This window comes from Nematostella vectensis, chromosome 1, assembly GCF_932526225.1.
Source record: "Nematostella vectensis chromosome 1, jaNemVect1.1, whole genome shotgun sequence".
NCBI lineage: Eukaryota > Metazoa > Cnidaria > Anthozoa > Actiniaria > Edwardsiidae > Nematostella > Nematostella vectensis.
In genome coordinates, this window is record NC_064034.1 from 16,473,041 (window position 1) to 16,497,915 (window position 24,875).

A 24,875-nucleotide genomic window follows, 5' to 3' on the forward strand; every position below is an offset into this window, starting at 1 on the left:
TGTCTTGCTTTGTATCCCATAATACTGTTCTTGGCGTGCTTTGGCTCACACACAACGTTTGATTCAAAAGTCGACGATTTTTTTCTTCTTTTTATCTGCCAAAAGTCGCCTGCACGCAATTTTTATTCGTCAAAACAGATAGAGGAATAATCAAGGATGGCAGAAGAAGGCGAACTTTCTTCTCCCGACGAGAATGAACTGAGTGAGTAGCAAATGAAGCGCCGTTATGGAATTGATTTGATTCGACACAAACGTTTCTTGTAGAAAAATTCTAAACATCAAAGCTTCAAAACAAACGTTGTCTTTCAAAGTATGTATTCATATTAAGGCCTATTATTTAAGAATTTTTTTTATATTTAAACGTTTTTGCTGTGTTCTGCTTGATGTGAATTCAGATTGCCCGAAAAGTGCGAGATTTCACGATTCTTCACATCCTTATGTCTTGAACGACAGTGTTCGGTTTTCTTTGAATTTTTAGTCGGATAATAGCAAAGTTATACTCGAGTTGACTTAAACAATCCACTAGCGTTTTCCCACCTGGCGACGTTATACCGTGTTAACTTGAACTTCTTTCTTTGTAACCCTAAAAAATAGCAAAGGTTTGATTGATTCTTAACTTATTCTTATTCTTGTTATTTATTAGTCCTGAGTGAGTTTCATAATAACTGTTAATGAAATACTTTGTTCTTGATTTCTATAATACTTTGAGCTGCATATACGATATCTTAAATAGACCACGTTAATTCATTCAAATTTTTTTTTGTGCGATTCAGTGTTCAGTAATGGATCTACGGGGGTTTTAGGGGGTTTAACCCCCCCCCCCCCCCTTCCCTTGGGCTGTCTTTTTTATTGCTTTCCTTGTATCTGTTCATTCCAAAATCGTTACGGAGGTAAAATAATGATGAAATTCTTGGGGTAAAACCCACCCCCCTTGGCAAAAAGCTAGATCTGCCCCTGGTGTTTTCCAATTGCCTGATCACCTCTGAATGCACCAAAAGTGTGTTCTTTGTATTTTCACCCAATTGCCTACCTACAATTGAGGCAAATTTACCAAAATAGTTTTAAGCAGTGTAATCAAAAGCAAATGAACAGGTCATACTCAAATGATTTTGGTTTAAACAAGGAAAAAAAAAGTAATAGTTACCTTCTACATCACAAGTGTGTACTGCCATGAAGTGGCCAATTTCTACTGGTCACATGGCACCACACTGTAGTAAAACATGCCTTATGATTAAAATAAAAGTCTTACTAAAAAGAAAATAATTTCCCAGGCCTAGAAGACGGAGAAGAATTGAATGTATTGGATGACATTCTGGGTGAGCCTACCAATGATGCATTTGATGAGGAAGTCGCCAAAGCTGGCAAAAGTGAGTATTCACCATTTAATGACATGTTATACTACCAGCCAGGCTAAGACTTTTTTAATGGCAGTGAGTTTTATGGCGCAAACTATGCACATATTGTATAGTATGGCACATGGTATATATACACATGTTGTTTAAAGGTCTTATCTAATGTTTGTCACCTTTTCCCTAGTTTCAAGCCGAAAGGCTTCAGAGAAATCACCTGGTGAGAAAAAGATCAGTCCAAGAAAGCGCAGAGCCAAAGAAGATACCACAAGTGATCACAAGGGCAGTAGCCCCAAGCGCAAAGCTGTAGACAAAGGATCAGGTAGTCCATCTACCCATAAGAGTTCAGGGTCTGGCCAGAGAGTGTCAGAGAAGGGTGGGAGTCGTGATAAAAAACTAAGTGTGCCTGAAGTAGAGAGAGTGCGTGGGTGTAAGTCGCCCAAGCAAAGTGAGAGAAAGAAAGAGGAGAGAGAGCATGAGAAAGAAAAGACAGCAAGGGAACAAAAGCCTGGTAAGGAGAAAGAGGGGAGAGAAAAAACAAAAGAGAAAGAGGGTGTGAGTAAGGAGGGAGTAAAAGAGAGTGGGAGTAGGGAAAAGGTTGTAAAGAGTAAAAGTGAGCCATCTAATGGAAAGGAGAAACCAAAGATTACCAAAGAGAAGGTCTCCAGCAACAACGAGAAAAGTTCAACCACTAAAGAGAAGGTACCATCAGTGAAAGATAAAGCTGTTAAGTCCACTGAGAAAACTAAAGTAGCGAAGAAGAGTGCAGATTATTCATATAAGCCTAAAACTACCACTGAGAAACCTGTTGAGAGGAACAAGGAGCCAGTCAAGAAGAAAGATAGCTCTAAATCTAGTAAAGACTCAAAGGCAAAGGAGTCAGCATCCTCAAGCATTGAGAAAAAGGATACTTCATTCAAAAAGAAAGTTACCAGCTCAGCCAAAAGCCCTTCTCATTCAAGTAAGACAGTGACAAAGGAGAAGCAGGCAGCCACATCCTCTAAAACCAGCAAATCATCTACTAGCCAAGGGAAGTCTCCTAAGGTGGTTTCAAAAACCAAAAAGGTGGTAAAAACTAAGCCTGATGTAAGCCAGGACAAAGAGAAACCTAAAGCTGCCAAAGCCAAAGAAAGTGGCGAGTCAAAAGTTAAAACTAAGGAAGCAGAAAAGGCAGAGGCGAAGGCAAAAGTTGGAGATGTCCCCATGGAGAAGTGTGCTCCAGAACAGGAAAGAGAGGCAACAGAGGATGATGTGATCATAGAAGCAGTGTCTCCTGATGAAGATGACAGAGAAGAGGTGAGACCTGTATACTGACTAAAGTAATAAAGTTATTGTCTGTCATTTTTAGGTTTTCACTACTGAACAGTGAAAGTACATATACACCAAGGATATTTCTATTGTCATTGCTTCTTTTTTTTTCACACAAGTATCAGAGATCTTGAGAACTTTGAATTGATGGAGTGCTTTATAATTTTTTTTTCAGGAATCTGTGGTAGATGAAGTCCAAGCAGAAGCAGCAGAGGATGAGGCTGTGAGCCCTATTGAGGTTGATGTGGCCAAGACTGAGGCCAAGGAGGATGCAGACGTCACAGAAGAGGGGGGAGTAGAGGACTTGCCAGAGACTGAAGATGATGATGAAGGTAGGTGTCTATTCATTGTATAACTTATGTTGCATGAGCGACCACCCTGCTCTCGCAATGATAGTGAAACTATTTCAGGTAAAATGTATTACTTTATCACTGCTAAAGATTGTCCATAACAAAGTCATGATGGATTTGATGAAACTTTTTTAGTGGAAAATATTACAACTGCCTAAATGGGAGTCACATGTAGGGGATAGTCCCGTACAGTATACAATGCTGACATCCAAGTCTCCCCGTCTAATTTCTATATTAACATTTTGTGCGTAAGTTCTGCACTAATTTTGCACATTTTTTGTGTGTAATTTGAGTGTAATGAGATTCATACACTCAAACTACACGCACCTTGGGTGTACTACATGCACCAAACTACATGCACTTGTTTACCTTATTATCTTATATGGAATCCCTGGAGAGTATTTGAAGCTACAACCCAATGCCATAGCATATGTTCGATTACACTATTCAAAAGCCTGATACAACTTTAGCTTTACTATATGTATTATTATGTCAGCAATAAAAACTGATCTAATTTGGCTTAATACAAGTAGTTTTACCAAGCAAAAGGAAACAACCAAAAAAAAAAACAGGAGTATCAAGATGAGATAAATGTTTCGATTTACAATCATTTTGTTTATATATGCAGGGTTCAAAATAGCGGCCAGCTCCTGGAGATAGCCGGCTGTTTTCTTGTCTTTGCCGGCTCTTTTTGTATTTTTTGTATTCCACTTTCATATTTTGAGTATGCAGGCTTTTTTTCACCACCAAAATCCAGAAAGCCGGCAAAATCTAGCAGATTTGAAAAAAGGTATTTTGAACCCTGAGATAAGTACCGTAAATGCTTTTCTACAACTGAAATTATAGGTGATAATAACCTTGAACCTCTTAGGCATAAGCAGCGCATCTTAGTACAACTGTAAAGCTGTTATTCTCATTGCTGAACATTTGCATGTTCACATGGAACATCGAAATGCAAGCTTGTGTTTGTTCACAGCAATTACCGCCATTTTGGACGAGGTGCAAAGACTGGGTCAAGTAAATATCAACATGGTGGACAACAAGAAAATCGTGAAGGAAGCATAAATAATTGCTGTTTTACTGGCGAGTTTTTGGGCTTTTTTCTTACAAAACACATGATGAGGAAATTAAAGATATTCTTTGTTTGGAATAAGCAACTAAACTATGGCTGTTTTCTCTTGCTTTTAAACTAGCGCATCAAAAAGACCCCTCGAAAAAAAAACCTGTATCTAAGCTTTAATTTGCTATGAAGAATGTCACAATCGGTAAAGCAGATGATTAGTTTTGTCGTGTGCAAGTGGAGAGAACAAACAACATACCCTGTTATTTTAATTGCATACATGGCGTAAACTTCAACTAAAATGTCCTTGTTTCATATGGCTTTCTTTTTTATTTTCAGCATTACCGATAGTTCTCCCTGAATAAAAAAAAAATTGAACGAACAATAGCCAACATTTCTGCATAACAAAGGAAAACTACACACAATGATTGTGTGTAGTACACTCAGCTTTTTACACGCAAAATCTGTGCATGCACTACACTCAAAATAGACGCAAAAAAACGTGTGTGATGCTGTTAAGTCTCTTCCAGGCTGCACTGTTAATGGGATTAAATATACAGTATAGTGGACAGCAGTCACAGGTCCCAGCTAGTCTTGTTTATTGAAGCTCTACTATAGTGCTTAAACATATCACCAAATACGTACTGTATGTGAAAACAAAATAGCTATGGTGAAAGTAGGTCTGTTGGTTCATTCTTTGACTAATAGAGGATTTTCTCTTGATCTAACTCATTACGCTGTGATCTACTTACATCAGATGGGCTAGCAGATGGTGATGATATCACCGAGCAGCAAGATTCCCATGAGGTTGAGGGGGATGAGGAACTCCCAGAGGAAGATCAGATGGAGGTGATTGACGATGTGGAGCAGTCTATGGATGACGGAAGTGCTGATAGCCACTCTGGGAGTGACGACGACATTGTCAGTGAGAATGAGGAAGATGAAGTTCATTCTGGGTCGGCTTCAGGCTCAGACTCTGAGACTTCAAGATCAGGTAACCACATTTAACTATAAACAAGTGATACAGTGTTTTGAGAATACAATGCATTATTGACTGATGTACTCCATGTTTCATACAATGGAAACTTGAGGTGATAATACTAATTATATCAATAGTCGTGGTTTATTCAATTGCTAAAGGCAGAGTGGACATCTGATTACTCTACTACGGTTAACACCCACATGTAAGAACTTCGAGATTATGAACCTGCAGGCTGAAATTTGCTATTTTAGGAACCCTTACTGTATCTATAAGAACCTAATCAATTTTGTGGAGAGGAATAAAAGTTCTTATTCAAAAGATATCTTGATGTAAAACATCTAAAATAGACCTATGTGTGGACAATTTAAGACATCATTTACAGTTGTGAACAAGAATCAATTACAGTTGTGAACAAGAAATACTTTATACTCTTCCATAGGTAATGTCCAACATTGATGTTATTGTTAAAGTCAAAAGCATTCTAACTAGTGACTTTCTTTGTTCAGAACCTAGATAAATGAACCTATATAAAGAACCTAAATCAGCCTAATATGTCAAAAGGCACACTGGTTTAAAATAACCTATTCAGCTTGGCCTTGAAAATTATAAGCTCTTATACTGTATGTGGGTTTTTGCTGTACGTATGTCGTAATTGCCAACATTTCCTATACTGTACACACTGTATGTTGTATACAGTGTTGCCCACTCCTGTCTCGTGTCATAACTGGGCCATAATGTTATCAGGTTCTGAAGAGGAGGGAAGCGGCAGTGAGGCTGAAAAGAATGAAGAAGAGAAACCCAAGAAAGTTAAAAGACCCAAGAAAAGAAGAGCATCATCTCCCATGGGGGAGGAGGGCTCAGCAGATGAGGGATCCGCTGACGAGGGATCCAACCATGTCAAAAGTAAGGTGGCCAAGGTGGCCAGGAAGAAGCGGAGGCACTACAATGTCGACAAGTACCTGGACGGAGCACGGTACTTTGTCATGAAGAGCAACAATGCGGAAAATGTTCTACTCTCAAAAGCCAAGGTTTGTACTGTACTTATCTTTTTATGAACCTTTGACAAGATGTTAGTTTGTACTATGCTTGTACATTTCAATGCTCATTTCACACCATCCAGTTGAGACTGGATTACACAATGTACTTTTTTATTTTGTTTGAGGTTGTACACTCATTCAAACCCTGAAATTGGATAGAGCAAACAATCCAGATATACAACATTTATCACAAAAAAAGGCCAGTTTGTATTAGCAATTTTTATCGCTCACACCAAAGTTGCACAAGCAAACCATATACAAATTTACAGCATAACCTTTTAAATTTAATGTAGAGAATTCAAGCATGCTCAAAACTGAAGTGCTAATTGCTACTCTTACATAAAAGTTACTAACATACTAAAATTATCAATTTTGTTAGACATTGCAAGATTTGGAGTAATTTCGGACTCATTCTCTCTCGAATTTTGTCATCACAGCTTAGTGCAATTTGGGGTTGTGGTATAAATTGCAGCTTGCTAAGTCAATGTAGACTCTGGATGCCTGCACTCCACCATATATTTTCACAATTTCTCATCCAATTGTGTAAGTACCCCTCTGACTTAGCACTTCTTTCAGGGTGTCTGGTCAACACCAAGAACCAATGAGAAGAAGTTGAATGCTGCCTTTAAGGTAACTACGATATATGTTATAAGTATAAATCCACTCAAATACTATCACTAACCTCACAATTTGATTGGCTCCCGTACTCACTATATATTGAGCCATAGATAGTGAGTAGCGAAAAAGCCACTTAAAGTGAGAGACGAAAAGCCTTGATTCAAATTCGAGAAATTTGGTTCACAATCTTTCTGTATTTTCCATCCTTACAAAAGGACACTTAAAGTAACAAAGACTGCAGGGTTTTGAAGCTAAAGTTTTCACTTTTCGTTTATTTGCACGCGCTGAAAACACCGGTTGCATGCTCTCGCATGCACTAGAAAACATGCCATTTAAAACGAGCGTGCGTTGATTTGATTTTGAAAATACTGTTGTTTGTTTTATTTATAGCTGAGAATTATTATTAAAATCTTCATTTATTTAAAGGTAGTATGTGAATGGATTTATACTAAAACAATTAGACTACTCGTTCTTGTTTTCTATGAGTCAAATACGGCTACGCGCCTTGTTGACTATCTATTGACTCATAGAAAACTCAAACTCGTCTAATTGTTAAATATAGCTCAAACTTGTTACTGTACAGTATTACATTCAATACCTTGCCAGACTCCATTGAAGTTTCTCATTTGATACTTGCTCGTCTTACAGCGTTACAAAAATGTGATCCTGATCTTCTCAGTCAAAGAGAGCGGCAAGTTTCAGGGCTTTGCCCGTCTGCTTGGGGAAGCTAAGCATGGTGAGCACTTTGTGCCGTGGGTGTTGCCGCCAGGAATGAATGCCAAGGCCCTGGGAGGAGTCTTCAAGCTTGAATGGCTAAACAGGTCAGCAGTGTTGCATTTTCAATCAAATATCCCAAGCATTATATCATACCAAGGCACTGCAAAGGCACTACATTCCCAGACAACATATCTTGTGGTCAGTAGAGATGCTGACAGCACGAACTATGCTTTAGCTTCTTGATTTAGAAAATATTACCCAGACGTTTTTCTCGGAGGCTGGTTGCTAAAGCATTTACAGTATTTTTGTGGTGCCTGTTATTGGGCTATAGTGCCATGCAATGATCCACTCAAAATCCGTGGCAGTCGTTCCAGGAAACAAGCCTAGGTGTTTTTATACATCTTGAAATCTTATAACCACGTTTGTTGATGTGCAACCTCGGCGAATACAGAATCCTTGTCTCGTTTGATATAGCGTGCAGTCAATCAATGTCTTAACCAATCGATGGCATTCATGCTTTCACGGCCGCATCATAAACCATTTGACTGCACACAGCCAGGGAATTGATTGGTCACGATGGTATGATTGACTACGTGCTATTCCCAGATAAGAAATGGATTTGTATTCTCGGCGGTTGCCCAATAATGAATTCAGCTATTTAACAATTGCTGCAAGCAAAATCCCTAACAAACAGCAGAATTCTAAGCTACTCTTAGTCTGTTGACGTTGTCATATTTGCAATATGGTTTGTATTAATGTGGCTCTCTTCATTTTGTAGGCATGATCTGTGGTTCAGTAAATGCATTCACCTGAGGAATCCCTGGAACGACAACAAAGAGGTCAAGATATGCCGAGATGGACAGGTACATAAGCAGTACATTTACAGTGGGAACCTCGTTACCAATTTGTCTTGGGTTGTTGTCACTGTAACCCTTCAAATTGAATGTCTGATATTACCTATGTATTGTATCCTATCTAGGAAGTCAAATTGAGTGTCTGATATGGCCTGTGTATTGTACCCTTTCTAGGAAGTCGAGCCAGGCGTTGGGGAGGAACTCTGTCGACTTTTCCCAGAAGACCTATCAGTGGAGCTCCGCAAGTCAAGTCACCACGTCTCTTCATCCCAATCGGAAATCAGGCGAAGAGTGAAAGAGCGTGACATAGTGCCTAGGTTAGGACTTCACCATACCATCCAATACCACAGGACAAGGTCATTCCAGGCAATATTACTAACAGCAAGGGCGTGGTCCAACGCCTGGGGGCATCTCTGTATTTGCTGGTCACCACTAGTGACTGGTAGCCAGGTTATATTCGAAGAGGGTCCAGGACAAACTATCTATGCGAGAGCCATTCAAGTGCGGCAGATCCGACCTAGTTTATATTGTTTCACGCTAACTTGTTTCAATCTCCAATGTTTTAGGCGGTATTCTGTGGTAAAACACCCTCAGGATTCTCACATCTTAAAGCCAAGCCCCATACAAATATGGACTTATGAACATTTACTCTCCCCATGGACTTGAACTGAAAAAAATATCTTATTTTCTCTTGGACTTAGTTTAAAACTTCGAAATACGCAAATGCGCTTAAGAGCTATCAAATCTTGAAGCAGTTTACCATAGAGCCGACCAATTCGCTAGGAGTTTGCAGTCAGGCATGTGCGGAAGCCAGACTGCAAACTTGAATTTACGGACTGCAAGTATTACCAAACCTACATCTTGAAAACGAAATTCATTTGAGCACCGGGGTATCGAAAAAATGCTCATTTTCTTAACATCCCCTGCTGCTTTTCCCGCTGTTTCCCAAACCAAATCTCACTGAACCTGCACAAGCATGGTGTGCCAAGCTGACAAGATGCGGGATCGTCCACACTTCGCTTTCCTTGTTATTTTGTGTCGAGAGCAGTTGATCTTGGATTTCCGAGTGCTGTCGCGAGGAGGGACACACGAGGTCTCCCCAAATCAGCACTGCTACTCCGTTATTACCTCTGCTGCGTATATTGGTTGAAGTGTGTATATATTTGGGAAATGAGGCGTTTGGCCTTTTTACTTGGCACGACCAGAAGAAAGCCCAAGAACGTTGGGATATAGAGTCGTAGTTATGCATCGAGAGTTGGGCTGCTCTAAAAGGGATGACCGTTGGACCGCTTTGCGCACGTTAAAAAGGGACAGTAGTAATGCCATTGGGTAGAAGCCTGCCGGCAACATGGCAGCGAGCTGCAACAGAGGAGTAGCTTGGCACGGCCATCTACCAGGAGTAGAAGAGCTTATAAACCCTCGTGTATTGTTCCTAGTACATCGTGCAGGCACGCTTCGCCCTGGCGGCTTCCCTGTCAATTATAAGTTAACCTAAAGGGCTGGCGTCGGGTAACGTTAAGGGGCACTTAGCTTTAGCCAATTGATCCACAAAACAGGGAAGCCCTCATGCGTCTGTGATTATTGGAAGCTTCCAAAATTGTCCAAAGAAAATAATTAAGAGAAGGTCACAAAAAACACATTCCTTGAGCTTTGTAAACTTGCTTCAATTGTGACCTTGGATAGGCGGTTCAGCCGTTAACTTATGTTACGTTTGGCCTTATATTCTTGCATTTCCCTGCACGGTGCTCCTAGGAGTGGTACACGAGCAAGCCGGAAGTGAGTATCACCCCGGGCCAACCGATCTAGCAGTAGAATTCGTGTTCATCACTAACTGTGATACCTGTTATCTCATCTCCAGACAAAGGAGTAGGCATTCAATGTCCGATGAAATTCGACGCGCAAAGCGAAGAAGAAGAGGTTAGATGCTCCTGAACTTTGTTACGGGCTAACTTTTTATGCCTTCAGATTTTTTGGGGGAGGAAATGAAATCCAACTTGAGGTACGGTATTACGAGCAGCAAAATCGTACAACTTTTGTGGCAGCATTTGCAAAAAAACATTTCTATTGCGATGTTGCGCGTTTTACCACCGGCGAACAAACTTTTGTCACAGCAGAGGATAGACTGGTTTTTGCTGTTGATCCGCCATCTTTTTTCTCCATGACGCTGTTGTGTGACTTTTGTTCAACCAATTACAAATGCTTTTGCAACTTCTCGCGTATGCCTGACGTCACTTTGCTGCGAGACAAGTTGGGTTGGTGTAGTAATACGGGCTACATCTCCGAGTTTTGCTGCAAAAAAAAACAGAACTTTCTGCAGCAAACTTCTCAACTTGAAACAAGAAAAAATGCTGCGACAAAAGCTGGTTGCCGGTGGAAAACGTCACTTTTTTGCAGCAAAAAAACTGTACGATTATGTTGCTCTTATTACCATACCTTCAGACAGCTTACAATCGTGAAAGCAGTTCTTAGAATAAGTTTTCCACGATGTTTATTGAAGCTCGCTTTATTTTAGGAATTCACGAAGGGAGAGAGCGCCCTGATAGCTTTTCTAGGGATGACAGGTTAGTTGTTGTAAGATCCATGTTTGCTTGAGTCTCTAAAAGAGATATTGACAGTTTCATCGTCGTGTTTTACAGATCGCGGTATGGCGGCGTAAGAAAGGAAACGCTTCTTCACGGGGTATGTAGTATGTAGTCATGCAGTGTTACCTGGACTTAGGATAAGAGCAGGCTAATAACGAGGTATATATTTTTTCAACTGATCTCGATCCCAGGGCTAAAGAATCCCTTATCCATTTTAATCTTGGGACTCCGTACATTGTTTTTTGCAGATGATCCAGAGAAAATTGTTGTGATCCCAATATTATTTTAGAAATGATCCCCGATCCCACCAACAAAATTTTGATCCCTGACTCCATAAATAAAGATGATCTTTGATTCCTTATACTCCGTTACCACCCCTTGTAAGGGGCCTGGAGTTGTACAAGAATTTTAAATTGTACCCTCTGCTTTTGGGTTACAGGCCCTTTGCTATGTCTAAGCTTTGATAATAGATATACACACGCTCCAAAACATATCCTCGTTATGTGAGTGAGGCTTAAGTCAATGCCATCCTTGTAATCTTTCCCGTCTTTTTCGTTATCTGCATTGAATTGAATCTCAGACCTAATGTAACCTAGACAAGATTTTCCAAGCATACAACAGAGTGTTGGTTGAACCCCTTAAATATTTTTTTCACATTTATAAACTCGTTTTAGCCAGGGCTTGCTGATAAGACAAAAAATTGTAACTGTATGCGAGACTTCATCGCTGATCGACCTCTGATATATCGTAGGTTTTTTCTTGGTGTTGGAGGTGTCTCCACTTGCCTGTTTGATCACGTGTCTTTCATGTTTTTAGTCGTACTCGGACTACATGCGCGAGTACCAGGCTCGCTCCAGGCCCTCCTCTTCTATGCCGTCATCTTCAAGCCGGGTAAGGAGGCATGACATGTAGCCCTATCTATAGCTTGCGTCTTGCCTAGGTTTAAATGTAAAAAGATACATTACGACACGAGTTGGTCCAAGAAGATGGATGAAATGTACAATTAGTCCCCTGTGTACCCTAGCGGTTGTGTTAGGTCTCGGAGCAGTTATTTTGTTATTATTTCAGCTGGTTGTCTGGTCGCTTACGTGCTGGCCAAAACTTATCCAAGTACCGCACCTAAAGACTTCTCTAAAAGCCAACAAAACTGCAATCCAGGCTATACAATCAATCGCGCTGTCTGTGTTTGTCTGTGTATCCGTGGTGTTTGAGTCTTATCTTTCTTTGTATCCGGGCTGTCTAAGTATGGATGTCTATCTGCAAGTTCAATTACATGTGTTTATCCCATCGTCTGAGTGGCTGGCCAACAAAACCCTACATGACCTTTTGTCAGCATGCCAGACTTTCCCTCCAGCGAGACTTAGCTAACAGTGCTATCTATTTTTACTAGCATTACAGTAGCGCTCCTAGGTCCATGGATTTACCGTACTACTTGAACATACCTCATCACAGCTCACGCTCTACTTACCATCGATCGGTAAGTTAGCACCCCTGATATGACCCCTCCTTTGTCCAGAGAACATAAGAAACACATAAGCGATGATTGGTGTGTTTGCCTCACCAGGTCGATCCGTACGCAGCAGCTTGCGACGAGTTCCTCAGGCAGTCTCGCTCTGACCGGGGGCCTCGCTTTCGCAGTCGCAGGCGATAGCTGTCACCCCCTGATAAGCCAAGCCAATGGTATTGATATCAATAAGGCAATCAGAGACGCAATGAATTATGTCATAAGCTTCAAGTCAACCTGGTTCTTCAAGTCTATCATTCTAGGGAACATCCTTATTACAAGCAAGAACGTTGTCATAAGCTCTTACTACAAGCAAGAACTTTGTAGTATCGAGAAGAGTCGTTTATTGTAAATTTTGTAAATATATATTGTTGTACCGATCAACCGTCAAAGATGCCTCTGTTGTTAGACGGGGCTAAATGGATACATTTGAACAATTCTAAGATGCTTGCCCTAGTTTGTTTGACGTATTTAGTTATCGTTTCTATTGATTTGTAAGAAAGGCAGGATATAAGTTGGTGTGGGAATATAATGTGATTTTTATTGCATTCTTAGGGTTTATAATTTTATAGTCGCTGACGCTGTCTGGTTTCCGAGATCCAAGTTATTATACATATCCGCCACAAGATATTTATATACTATGGTGATTTTCATTACATCTTGTCGTTTGGCATCAGGCCTTGCATTACTCTAGACATATTGTTATCCTGCGTTATTAAACAAATTATTTACAAACTTTCCGTCTATGTCATCACTAAAACCCCAAACAAACAGTGTCAGAATCAATAAAACACGCTTTCGCAGGCCTTGATCAGGAACCAGGAGAAGGATATGTTCAGGAGCAATCTTGAATCGTGCAACATTCGTACGTTGCGCGGGGGATTGAGCGAGTTTATAAGCGAACGGTATGCTGGGAAGATTTAAGCATGCTGTTCGCTCATGAACTTGATTCGATACCTCGCGCAAGTACTCGGGGCTACATTGCCATCTTCTCCTTTAGCCCGGCCTCTATGTCCTCGACTCGATGCTTTCAACAGCTGAAATTGCTTTGTTGCGTTTCGCTTTAGTCTAACCGCAACTATAACAGAATGCAAAAAATGTCGTTTTCCTTTTGACGTCGTCGTGTCGCTAGCCTTGGCGAGGCGTCTTACCAAGTACTCTGGTCTGTATGTATTTACGCCTTGTGACAACTGGGATAATTACGTTTTATCCTGTGTGTGACACCGTTACGCCATACGAATTTCCGTTTTATACAAACCATGGAATTTCTAATTTTCCAGTTCTTTTGGTTTACGAATTCTTGTTCATTTTCAGTTTCGCATACCATTGTGATCATCACGGTGTTCTCTTTAGTGGTATGATTGGAAAGACAAGTTTTAGAATAACGGACAAGCTGAAAAATAACTAGACCACTTCTCTTTAATGGCCTGTTGGCATATTGCCATGCTAAGACCCATAGCAGTAGTTGGACAACCATTCCACCTCCCTTGACACTTGGCAGAAAGAACACATTTAGAAGTTGGTCTCGTTAAACGATGCGTCCGAGCCTAGCTTGTGTTCACGTGCGTCCATCATGGCCTCGGCGTCAAGTGTGTTAAACTTGTCGTCTAGTGGCACGACCTCTTCACGTGTTGTGTAGTCCAGGTTCATGAGGTCGTCACGTGACAGATGCTCGACGATCCCAGCACCGATGGCGTCCCCCAGGACGTTCACAGTCGTACGGATGCGGTCACTGCAAACAAGGGAGTGTCATTCATTTTAGCATCAAATTTGTGGTTAGATCTTTATCTTTTCTCTGTTTTGATAGCGCGTGTACTTACATGAACCAGTCAACTGAAAGAATGAGTCCAATGTCTTCAGTTGGTAGATTGACAGCTGTCAGTACCATTACCATGGTAACCAAACCGGCCTGTGGAATGCCAGAGGCTCCGATGGATGCCGCTGTGGCTGTGAGGCTGGGTAAGAGAGTCGCTCACATCAGGATTGTCTCATTGGTTTAGATTAATACGAGCCAAACCATGGAATTTTTATATGTATATGCTTTTTGGTCAATAATATTCTAATCAACTTAATACGCCGCGCGCCTCGATCTTTGTTTACATACGGGGAATCAACATATGGCTTGGTACTTATGTGACCTGAATATGTGTTCTTATATTACGACACGTTATCTTTGGGTTACATAAAGCAGTAAGCTGCACCTGCTCTTGTAGCATTCAAGCGATGAAAGTCGCATCGCTTTACTCATCGATATGAGAAGTTACTTTTTATTCAAATGTCCGAAGAAACTGACATGCTGCTGGGATATGCTGATGCGCATCTTACCACGTGATGGCGAGATCATCCAGTCCTAGCTCAATGCCATGTATTTGCGCAATAAAGACTGCCGCTACCACTTCGTACAGTGCTGTACCGTCCATGTTCACCGTACTGCCCAGCGGTAACACAAACCGGCTGATGCGCGCGTCTACTCGGTTGCGATCCTCTAAACAGCGAATGGTGCATGGGAGGGTGGCGGTACTATAATGGAAATATAAAACGGTTAGCCTTTGGCTTTATATTTCAACGAACAAAAAAAAGCTTTGACGATGAATAAGTTATGCAACCTTTGGTTTGTCCTTACCAAGTATAACATCAAAAGTTTAGTCTAGCATCTACCTGGAGGCTAATTCCCGGAGGAAAAAAAATATTACTTGAAAGAGCTGATGGTATCTGGAAAAACTGATATTACATGGCCGTAGCAGGTGGGGGAGCACTGCAGGGTATGTGCCCCCCCCCCAATATTTTCGAAAATTATAATGAAATGTCCAGTAGGGGCGTGGCTGTGCACCCCCAATTATTTTCTTAATTTTTCTGTATTGTGCCCCCCCCCCCCCCCAATCTTACGTGGCCTGCCACGGCTTTTTATTACCAGGAAGAACTGAAGTTACTTTTTTAAACAAAACTGATGTTACGTTGAAGAACTCTTTTTACGTGGAAGAAATGATACTGTCTGAATGAAATAATGTTACCTGGAAGAACTGATGGTACGAGGAAAATCTTAAATTATATTGGAAAAAAAAACGTGGAAGTAAAAATACTGTCTGAAAGAACAGATTATCTAAGAGAACTGAAGCACTTGATCTATATTCTAGAAGAGGACCTACTTACCTCGAAGAAGTTCCAAATGCGGTGAGCAATGCATCTCTCATCCCGCATATAAACGTCAACGGGTTCCTTCGAGTAGCGATAATGAACAGCAGCGGCAGTATGAACAGAGCATGCGCAAGCAGACCTGCGATGACAGTAGCCATGTAAAGGCCCAACATGCTTAGCGAGCCCATGATATCTTCCATCGATGCCATTTGGGCGGCGATAAGACTGCACACACCAATGGGCGCAAACCTTTATGTGGATACAATACCAACTGTTTTTAAAGATTGAAAATATAGGGGCAAGGCTGATTTATTTACATTATTATTTTGTCATTCTAAAATCTAAGATGCAATGCATCGCTAAAATGATGCTAACAAACATTTCTCTAAAATCCCACAGTCGGTTATGAAACCGTTATGAAAACGCTTGGAGTGATGCCCAGATATCTCGAAACTTATCCAACATACAAGACAAAACTCGTCTTTGCTGCGTTTGTCTTTTAAGTGGCGTTTTATATAGGTCATTAAACATATATAGATCATTAACCTGAGTTCGCCAAAAGCCAAATAAACAAAAAAGACACAACCTAGTTTGGCAGCTCTCGCGCGACGCGCGCTTTTAAATTTGAAGGGTGTGACCTCTTTCATACAGTTCATACGTTCGGTTAGAAACGCTCACGAATGCGCAACGAAAACCGATTCGACTGTTTGCGAGGGTTTCTTTTCTCGCGAATGCCAGTCCAGCGAAATACAATGAAAGAGGTATCTACTAGCAGGGAAGTAACATTTCTATTGCATAGAGATAGCGTCTGATCTTTCGGTAGTTTGAGCACTCGTTTGTTGGACTCTATAATGTTGAACACGTGACGTCACTCACCACATGACAAGTGCTAGCATCTTGAGAATAACTTCATTCAGAGACTCGAAAAGCGCCTTGAGAGGTACCCCCCTCTCCCCCATCCTCCCTAGCACTGCTCCAAATACTAGAGAAAAGACAAGGAGTCCCAGAATGTTGGCGTTCTCCCCTGAATCCGCCTTACTGCCATCCGGGACGGTGTTTGATGCGGCCCTGATGGCCTGTGGTGTAGTCGTGTAGTTATGTGTGCCGTTTGATAGGATCCTCATGCTGTTTAGCTCTGCTTGGCTCATGTTGTGAACGTTTACCGTTCTGTTAACGTAACTGACCTTGGCTGCCGTAGACGTGTAGTGAGTTCTTTGCTGCAATGGAATTTTACGGAGGATGGGATTCTATAATAGTAGTATAATAATAATTCGATTATTTTTCAATAAATTTTAAATTTTTATTGTAGATAGGCAAAACACTTATATCATGACAATCAATACTTTACAGTAAATATTGTAAGTATTGTACTGGTTGAAAATCTAACGTTGGTCCTTAGACACGCCGCTCCTTTGCCGCAAATCATATGACATTGCGACTTTATTATTTGGTGGCACTATTGGAAACAGAGGGGTGTCGGGCCTAATGATCACCTAAATTAACTGCATGCATCGACCCTACGTGACAATTACGGCTTTAACACCGGAGTTAGAAGGCCACATCCTGTTAATTGGATATAGAGCTCTCTTCTGGTTGTGCTCTAATACGTGATACTTATTGCGCAAAAACGACCGTTGCATATTCCTTAACCGCAACCACGGCTATCTTCAACACGATATGCTTTTAGCTTCCCCAAGGCTTATAAAGCCTACGGTCAGCTTTATTCAGGATATACTAACAACTGAGTGCACTTAGTCAACCGAAATAAAAAAATAAAGGGGTTTTCTCAAGAACAAAACCCATGTGGAAATGAGACTTGTGTAGCCTTACAAGTCAACAGCACCACAAAAGGGGAAATAGAGTTTCCCGATGTCATTCTTAATTTTTGTGTGTCCCCTACCTGCATAAATGCCGCAGTTATGATGTTGCTTGGGAAACAAGACCTAAAATAGAAATAGCGTTGATGAGTCATGAGCTAGTTCGTAAGTTGGCGTAAAAACGCAGCATACACCCACTACACCGAAAAAACTGCACTTTCGTCCAAGAGCAAGAATTACCCAAATATATCTCGGTGTAGTTATACTCAGACGGACGAAAATGTACACGCTGCTTCAAACTCAGAATAATGTTTTAATGAACGATCAATTTTTTCATACATTGTGAGGGCTTCAAAAATCTCAATTGTTGGGATCCACAAGCACAAACCTATTTTGTAATAATTTTTTTTAAATCGACCCATTTTGTAACGAACCTGACCCGTTTTGTAATAACAACGACCCATTTTGTAATAAACCTGACCAAATTTGTAATAAACCTGATCCATTTTGTAATAAAATCGGCCCATTTTGTAATAAAATCGACCCATTTCGTAATAAAATCGACCAATTTTGTAATAAACCCTAACCATTTTGTAATAACTCGGCACATTTTGTAATAAACCTGACCCATTTTGTAATAATTCGGCACATTTTGTAATAAACCTGACCCATTTTGTAATAAACCTGAACCCATTTTGTAATAAACCTGACCCATTTTGTAATAATTTCGACCCATTTTGTAATTATCCTGACCCATTTTATAATGAACCTGACCCATTTTGTAATAAAATCGACCCATTTTGTAATAAACCTGACCCATTTTGTAATAAACCTGACCCAATTTGTAATAAACTTGACCTATTTTGTAATAAAATCGATCCATTTTGTAATAAACCTGACCCATTTTGTAATAAACCTGACAACTTGTAATAAACCTGACAACTTGTAATAAACCTGACCCATTTTGTAATAAAATCTAACCATTTTGTCAATATTTCTGACCAATTTTGTAATAAACCTGACCCATTTTGTAATAAACTGACCCATTTTGCAATAAAATCGACGCATTTGTAATAAACCTGACACTATTTGTAATGAACTCGGTCTGTTTTGTAATAAAGTCGATCCATTTTGTAATAAACCTTACCAATTTTGTAATAAACTTGACTTATTTTTTAATAAAATCGATCAATTTTGTAATAAACCTGACCCATTCTGTAATAAACCCTAACCATTTTGTAATAAAATCGACCCATTTGTAATAAACCTGACCCTATTTGTAATGAACTCGATCCATTTTGTAATAAAGTCGATCCATTTTGTAATAAACCTTACTCATTTTGTAATAAACTGACCCATTTTGTAATAAACCCTAACCATTTTGTGATAAACTCGGCACATCTTGTAATAAACTCGACCCATTTTGTAATAAACTTGACCTATTTTGTAATAAACTTGACCTATTTTGTAATAAAAACGATCCATTTTGTAATAAACCTGGCCCATTTTGTGATAAACCCCAACCATTTTGTAATAAACTCGGCCCATTTTGTAATAAACCTGACAACTTGTAATAAACCTGACCTATTTTGTAATAAAATCTAACCATTTTGTCAATATTCCTGACCCATTTTGTAATAAACTGACCCATTTCGTAATAAAATCGACTCATTTTGTAATAAACTCCACCCATTTTGTAATAACCTTAACCCATTTTGTAATAAACCTGTCCGATCTTTATCTACTAACTTCCGGTGTGAAAACATCCGGTTAAAGTTTACTTGTATAAATAATATGTCTTACTATCGAACTGTGACCTCGACTAACCTGCTACCTGCCTATCATTATCCAGCATCAAATATAGGTGATTGAGACCCTTGTCTAATAAAATTGTTACAAAATATGAATATTGTGGGGTTTTAGTTTTAAATATGATTTTAAACAATTTGCAAGACTGTGTTTTGCTGTAATGTCTTACCACTGACCGTTGTGGCAATTCACTAGTTCGATAATCTTCCAAGAACCATCGTTTTTGCAGCGAGTTTATACACCATTGCTACAAAAATATATTTTGCAGGTTTTTGGGGAACACTGGGTCTATACATCTTACAGCGCAACCAGTAAAACCGTGAACACTTTAAATGCGTGGAATGTTTATTGTCTTCTGACGAATTATACGCGAGAATTCAGACACTGAGACTTGTTGAGACGTGTTTCTAGTTGACTGTTTGAATATCTCGCTAACCTGAGTATCAGGCCCTCCTATGTTTCTATCGCGCCGGCGAGAAACAAGACAAGGGCCTGATACAAGTACTGTTCAAATCGCATGTTCTCATGCCGGATTCCGGCATGGCTCCTGATTGAAAAAAACAAAACAAAGGGTACTCGAATGGGACGCGCTGATTGGTTCAGCTATACATAGTACCCTAACCCGTCGAATGCTCGTTCTCAGAGTAATGGCGGACTCCAAAAGTGCTTTCGACCTTGCGTTATCAGAATCAGAGAAATAGTTTTCTATAAAATTTTAAAAAAATGTTCCTCTCCTCATTTTCTTTGGAAAAATTCCGCCTGATACTCAGATGTTAAAATGCCTTGCCCGGGCATGTCATTGCGTGTGTTTATTTCTCATTGGTATCGTTTTTCGAAACGAAGATCGATCTACTAGTTATACCAAAGGCGCTGGAAATATTGATGTCATAGAAGCTGCTTGATACTACAGACATCATTAGTAGTAGCTATAAAATTTTTAGACAGGCCAGGCGCCGAATATTCAAGAAATTTGTCTGTGAGAGCACGAAAAAAGCTTGGGATTGTTTGCGGTACTTCCCGCGAGTTGTTGATCGAGTGAGCTTATCAAATAATGGCATTTGTGTTCAAGCAGAGGTTTGTCTATTTAGACGAAAGAGCCTGTAGTAAATTGGTGATGGGAATAACCTGTAGTAATGTGTGGATCTGCAGTCATATACTTTTAAAAATCGTAAGTCTCCTGAGCCGTGAACTATCCTTGCATTTCAAATCGTTTAGCATAAAGTTACCTTCACTGGGGTTCGTCGTTACTAAAATTATCACCCTTGCATATAACACAAATGTAGTTTTGTTTTTTACATAAATGCTGTTTATAATTTGATTTGGGCATTTGATTGTGCCACCACTTCCCTGCTAGCAGAGGCCTCTTTTCTCTGTATTTCTCTTGGCTGGAGTTCGCGAGGAAAAGATACCTCTGCCATGGATCGCAAGTTCGTTTGATCAAACCGCCGTCCACGATCGTGGACGGGAGATCAAGAGCGCATGCTCCGTTAATTAATTACTGGCCACTATTTGAGCCCACAATGACTAGCGCATGCGTGAAGCGTATATCCGCTGCGGGATAATAAGCCCGCATTCGAAACGGCGTTCTCCGTAGAAATATCACGCGACGATATATAAAAGAAGCCATTCAATGCCTTATCTTCATTCAGAATTTTCTCTCTTTTGACCAACGAGTCAATCTTCCGTTTACAGGTTTTGCATATTTTTCTGGAATTAGCTGATCTAAAATTTTTGTAACATTTTCTTCGAGTCCAACTGGGCGATATTTACATTGAAACTCGCCTGCCCAGATGTCTTGAAATTTATCCCACAAACATGACAAAACTCGTCTTTGCTGCGTTTGCTGTTCAATTTTTTCAGTGAGGTTTTAGGTGATTGATATTGAACAGTTGTTTTCTTTTTCCGAAGAGCAGAACTAACCGGAGTTTGATTCATAATTTGCGACTAAACCCATGCAAAGCATATTAGCATATTGACAGCTTTCGCGCGATGGTACGGGTTTTGGCACGTCAAGCGCGGTCGCTTAGAAACGCACACGCATGCGCAACGAAAACAGTTTCGACCCATGGCAGAGGTCTCTTTTCCTCGCGAACGCAAGCACAGCGAAATACAGAGAAAAGAGGCCTCTGCTAGCAGGGAATGCCACCACGCGAGTCATTGGAAAATGGACAGCCGACTATTTTGACAGCGGCCTGAAAAGGGGTGGCAGGCGTCGCGTCAAGTATTTGTGTCAGGCGTACTTTTATTTTTCCTCTTTAACTTTTGAAAAATAAAATAAATATCTCGCGATTGGTCGGAACAAACATTCCATACATATTTCCGGTGTTCACGGTTTTCTTGGTCGCGCTATAACTCTGTGTACATACTGTGACTTAACTATAAACAAAAATGTAATTAAAAAAGGCTGTTGTAGAAAACGGGTGCTCATAACTGACATCACGTAAGAAGACGAGTAAATATATGTTTTTTGGGTGTTACCCGTTATTTCCCGAATAACGCCCCGGCGCTTATTTGATATTTCATGTCCCAGTTGAGGAAAGGAGAAAGGGGAGAGGAGCTACTTTCATCTCTAGGATAAAAAATGCTTTTTAACCGCATGCAAGGTATAAAGGTCCTCCCTGAACCAAACAAAACAAGCGTTGGCAGGTAGTGCTGTCAGTTATCGTAACTTCCCTTCTAACGTAAAGTCAGCCCCTCGTCAGCGAAGTCTAGGCGAGGCTGATTATACGGAGGAAGCGCTTATTTATATTTTTCTCTTAGGCGGAGCGCGAGCAATTACGGTATTTATCATTGCCCATTTTAAAAAAAGAGCCGTAGTCGCAACCACACCTTTGTTTTTTGTGTGATGGGATCTCGAAATAACAACACAGTCCCTTACACCTCAATCTTATTTGTATTTTGATAGAATGACGAAATCGTTGGCTCGATTTTTAGCTCATTTGCCTCGAGATCTAGCGACGGTAGCCTACGTGTAGCCGCTGACTCGCGAAAATATCCTCTCTTCTCCTCCCTAAAGAAGTCTTACGGTGGTATGGCGAATTCCAGTTTTTGGTTAGCCTGCGAGCGAGCCAGCTCTCCAGTGGGTCAATTCGGAAATTTCGGTTTTCGGGGTTTCTGGATTCCTGTGGCGAGCAAAAAAGCGAGAGAAGGGGAGGGGGAGAGCTCTCCTCCCTTCCCCCTTCCCCTACTCTCTATTTTTTGCTCGCCACAGGATTCCCAAAACCCCGAAAACGATCATTACCCCGAAAATACACAAGAGAGCCGGCTCGCAGGCTAGTTTTTGGTGTATTGTATTCATTCTTCTGGTCCACGATCAAGACTATTTGTATTTATTCTCTACTATTTGTATTTATTCTCTCGTACGATAGGATAAATATTTTCGCAAGTCAGCGGCTACACTTACAGAAGTTGCGTGATTTGTAGTTTAGACATGATATGACCTTTTGACCCCCGTGGGTTTTGCAGAATAATTACCGGCTAAATCGAGTCATTAACGCACTCCTGAATAAGCACATTAACATCCACATGCCTCTACACATGTTTAACGCATTACACTCGTATCTCCACCGAGCATCTTTGCCAGCACTTTTGAAATAACCGCAACACTTGTAGCGTGACTTATTTATCTTTAAAACTTGATGGCCTTTTATAAATCACGCATGCAGCTAAAGTAAACAACAAAACTGAATGCTCCCGCCATTCGGTTTCCGAAATCAATTATCAGATCATTGACAAGAATCTTTTACTGCGCATTACCGTTAATAAAGCTATCTGAGCGAGATATTTACCTACGCATCGACGGAGAGATTCCATTGATTACGCTCATGAATAGTGAAGTAGATCATACCCACCTGATCAAATCTAGAACAGCGTCTAGGGGTCGATAAAAGCTCGGCTTTAATCCCTTTCCTTCAGGTTTACCATAGCTTCCAGGCTTCATAAAAGTGACTAGCACCACGCCAATAATAACAGCCAAGAGAGTCGTAGCTAAGTAATACACGAACGTTCTCCTTGAAACCCTGTTTGAGCTCCTTCCGTCTAGCGCTGCCAGCGCACAAATAACACTCGCAACAACCAAGGGAACCATCAGTAGCTTTAACATGTTCATAAACAACTCCCCTGGAAAACCTATCAGCATGATGTTGGTTTTTCTGTCCTCGTCGCTGCGCAGATTTTTTAACGGCGAGTTGACGAGGAACCCTATCACGAATCCTAACAGAATACCGATGAATATGAGAAACACTAGCAGGTTTGAATGGATCCATTTGCGGAATCGAGCGAGGCAGCTTTTACCACAAGACGTCTTGCCTGCTCCCTGGCCCATACTTTCACTCAGTGTAGCAGCCCGTACTTCACCATGAAATAAGCCGTCTCCCTCGCTAGCCTACAAGTCGTAGAGAGCGTTAAAGGTATACTCAACTCTAGCTATCGCGCGCCGCGGCTTGGAAAAAGGCGAGTATCACCGAGCCTCCTTGTCTGATGGAAAGCAAAAGCCCCGGAAAGTCCCCACTTGAGAATTCGCCGATATTGCCCTGATAAGTCCACGAGTAAATATTCCTGATGTCTGTAAAGACACGATGAGGCTCAAATACCAGTGCTATAATACAGTCGGTTTGTATGTGATTTTCATAGGTGTTCAGCACTCCTGTCACGGCGACTTTTATGTTTATGTCACTAGTGTTTTCTGATTGGTTGATTACTAACAGCGGTGATACGTAAACACGTGGAACGAACCATCGCAAATCTAGAAGGAATCATATCCATGTATTTTTTTTCTTATGGGTTTTCATTTACGTGCTATGTGTGATTTGAGATGTTTAGATATGAGATGGACGAAATAAAAAGCACTCTCTCGTATTTTTATGGCAAATCTCCTTAGGAGATTTTGATTTGAAAGTGAAATAAACTAAATAAACCTCCCCACTGATCTTTGACAGAATAGATGCCGGATGAATTTTCAAGTCTTTGAAAATATTCAACTTGATAATGTGAAATGACAAATAAACGTGGGAAGGTGTATACATAGACAGGGAAATATAATATATCTAATGGACATGAATGACAGTTTTTGCATTATTCGATATTCTGAAAGCAACTCCTTAAGGAATTGCAAATAAGCGGCGAATGAATGCAAATAGTCGAAAGAGGATTGCGCATATATAGAAAAAATATTTTATTACACAAACTGATGCAACGAGATGAGTAAAAATATGTTAAATGCGCGGATTTTTTTATAAACACACTTTTTTAAAAACCACACAAATTCTTACCTTATCAAGAAAAACCTTCCATCTTTTACTCGAAAACTCAAACATTTCCGAGAATCTAGCCGGGTTCATTTTTCAGTCTCTCTTATAGAAACTGGAATCCTCGCCACATTTCGCCAAGCCTTGCAGACTATAATATTTCAATTGGAATATCAGAAAGCGAGAGTCCTCTTCGCCGTAAACACCGGAATTGTATGAAATTAATGAATACACGAATCAACCAGTTTGAAAAATATTAATTCTGAGACTAAAATGGATTTCCGGCCAGTACCCAACTGCGAAACCTAATTGCAAAATATCACTTGAGAAATTAATTAGGAATTTAAAATCATAAACATTTTCTATGCTGTAGAAGCACTGACGTTTTGTTTGCCCGGGGATATTTGTTTTGAAATATTAGTTATGCTCTTCCTGGGAATAAATGGTTGAAATTTGTGTTCGGCTGATTTCCTTCCAAACGCCGCACCTGCAATTCTGCGCACATTC

The 24,875-nt window shown here is 40.4% G+C and overlaps 2 protein-coding genes across 2 annotated transcripts; one reads left to right on the forward strand and one right to left on the reverse strand.

Moving 5' to 3' along the window:
- Positions 1 to 15: 15 nt before the first annotated feature.
- Positions 16 to 13,097, forward strand: LOC5511093 (YTH domain-containing protein 1). Its single transcript, XM_001631508.3, has 16 exons — positions 16 to 202; positions 1,272 to 1,367; positions 1,537 to 2,645; positions 2,833 to 2,989; positions 4,825 to 5,061; positions 5,794 to 6,077; positions 6,663 to 6,716; positions 7,353 to 7,525; positions 8,200 to 8,284; positions 8,450 to 8,592; positions 10,134 to 10,192; positions 10,788 to 10,836; positions 10,912 to 10,954; positions 11,674 to 11,748; positions 12,248 to 12,334; positions 12,422 to 13,097. The coding sequence occupies exons 1-16, from the start codon at positions 157 to 159 to the stop codon at positions 12,506 to 12,508; spliced, it is 2,784 nt and encodes a 927-aa protein (XP_001631558.3). The 5' UTR covers positions 16 to 156; the 3' UTR covers positions 12,509 to 13,097.
- LOC5511109 (excitatory amino acid transporter 1) lies at positions 12,883 to 24,826 on the reverse strand. The gene is made up of 8 exons (XM_032380333.2): positions 24,393 to 24,826; positions 22,974 to 23,506; positions 17,397 to 17,439; positions 16,373 to 16,713; positions 15,512 to 15,745; positions 14,687 to 14,881; positions 14,182 to 14,316; positions 12,883 to 14,093 (listed from the first exon to the last, which is right to left on the reverse strand). Exons 1-8 carry the CDS (start codon positions 24,459 to 24,461, stop codon positions 13,874 to 13,876), a joined length of 1,770 nt encoding a protein of 589 aa, XP_032236224.1. The 5' UTR covers positions 24,462 to 24,826; the 3' UTR covers positions 12,883 to 13,873.
- Positions 24,827 to 24,875: the final 49 nt, after the last annotated feature.

What these genes read in the sequence shown, in the direction of transcription:
- LOC5511093 (XM_001631508.3), top strand. Translation starts at nt 157, where the DNA reads ATGGCAGAAGAAGGCGAACTTTCTTCTCCCGACGAGAATGAACTGA. An exon ending in GACTGAAGATGATGATGAAG is followed by an intron (nt 2,990 to 4,824) that starts GTAGGTGTCTAT and finishes TACTTACATCAG; the next exon opens with ATGGGCTAGCAGATGGTGAT. An exon ending in TTCTACTCTCAAAAGCCAAG is followed by an intron (nt 6,078 to 6,662) that starts GTTTGTACTGTA and finishes CACTTCTTTCAG; the next exon opens with GGTGTCTGGTCAACACCAAG.
- LOC5511109 (XM_032380333.2), bottom strand. Translation starts at nt 24,461, where the DNA reads ATGAACCCGGCTAGATTCTCGGAAATGTTTGAGTTTTCGAGTAAAAGA. An exon ending in GGAAGGTTTTTCTTGATAAG is followed by an intron (nt 23,507 to 24,392) that starts GTAAGAATTTGT and finishes TACGACTTGTAG; the next exon opens with GCTAGCGAGGGAGACGGCTT. An exon ending in ATGCTAGCACTTGTCATGTG is followed by an intron (nt 15,746 to 16,372) that starts GTGAGTGACGTC and finishes ATCCACATAAAG; the next exon opens with GTTTGCGCCCATTGGTGTGT.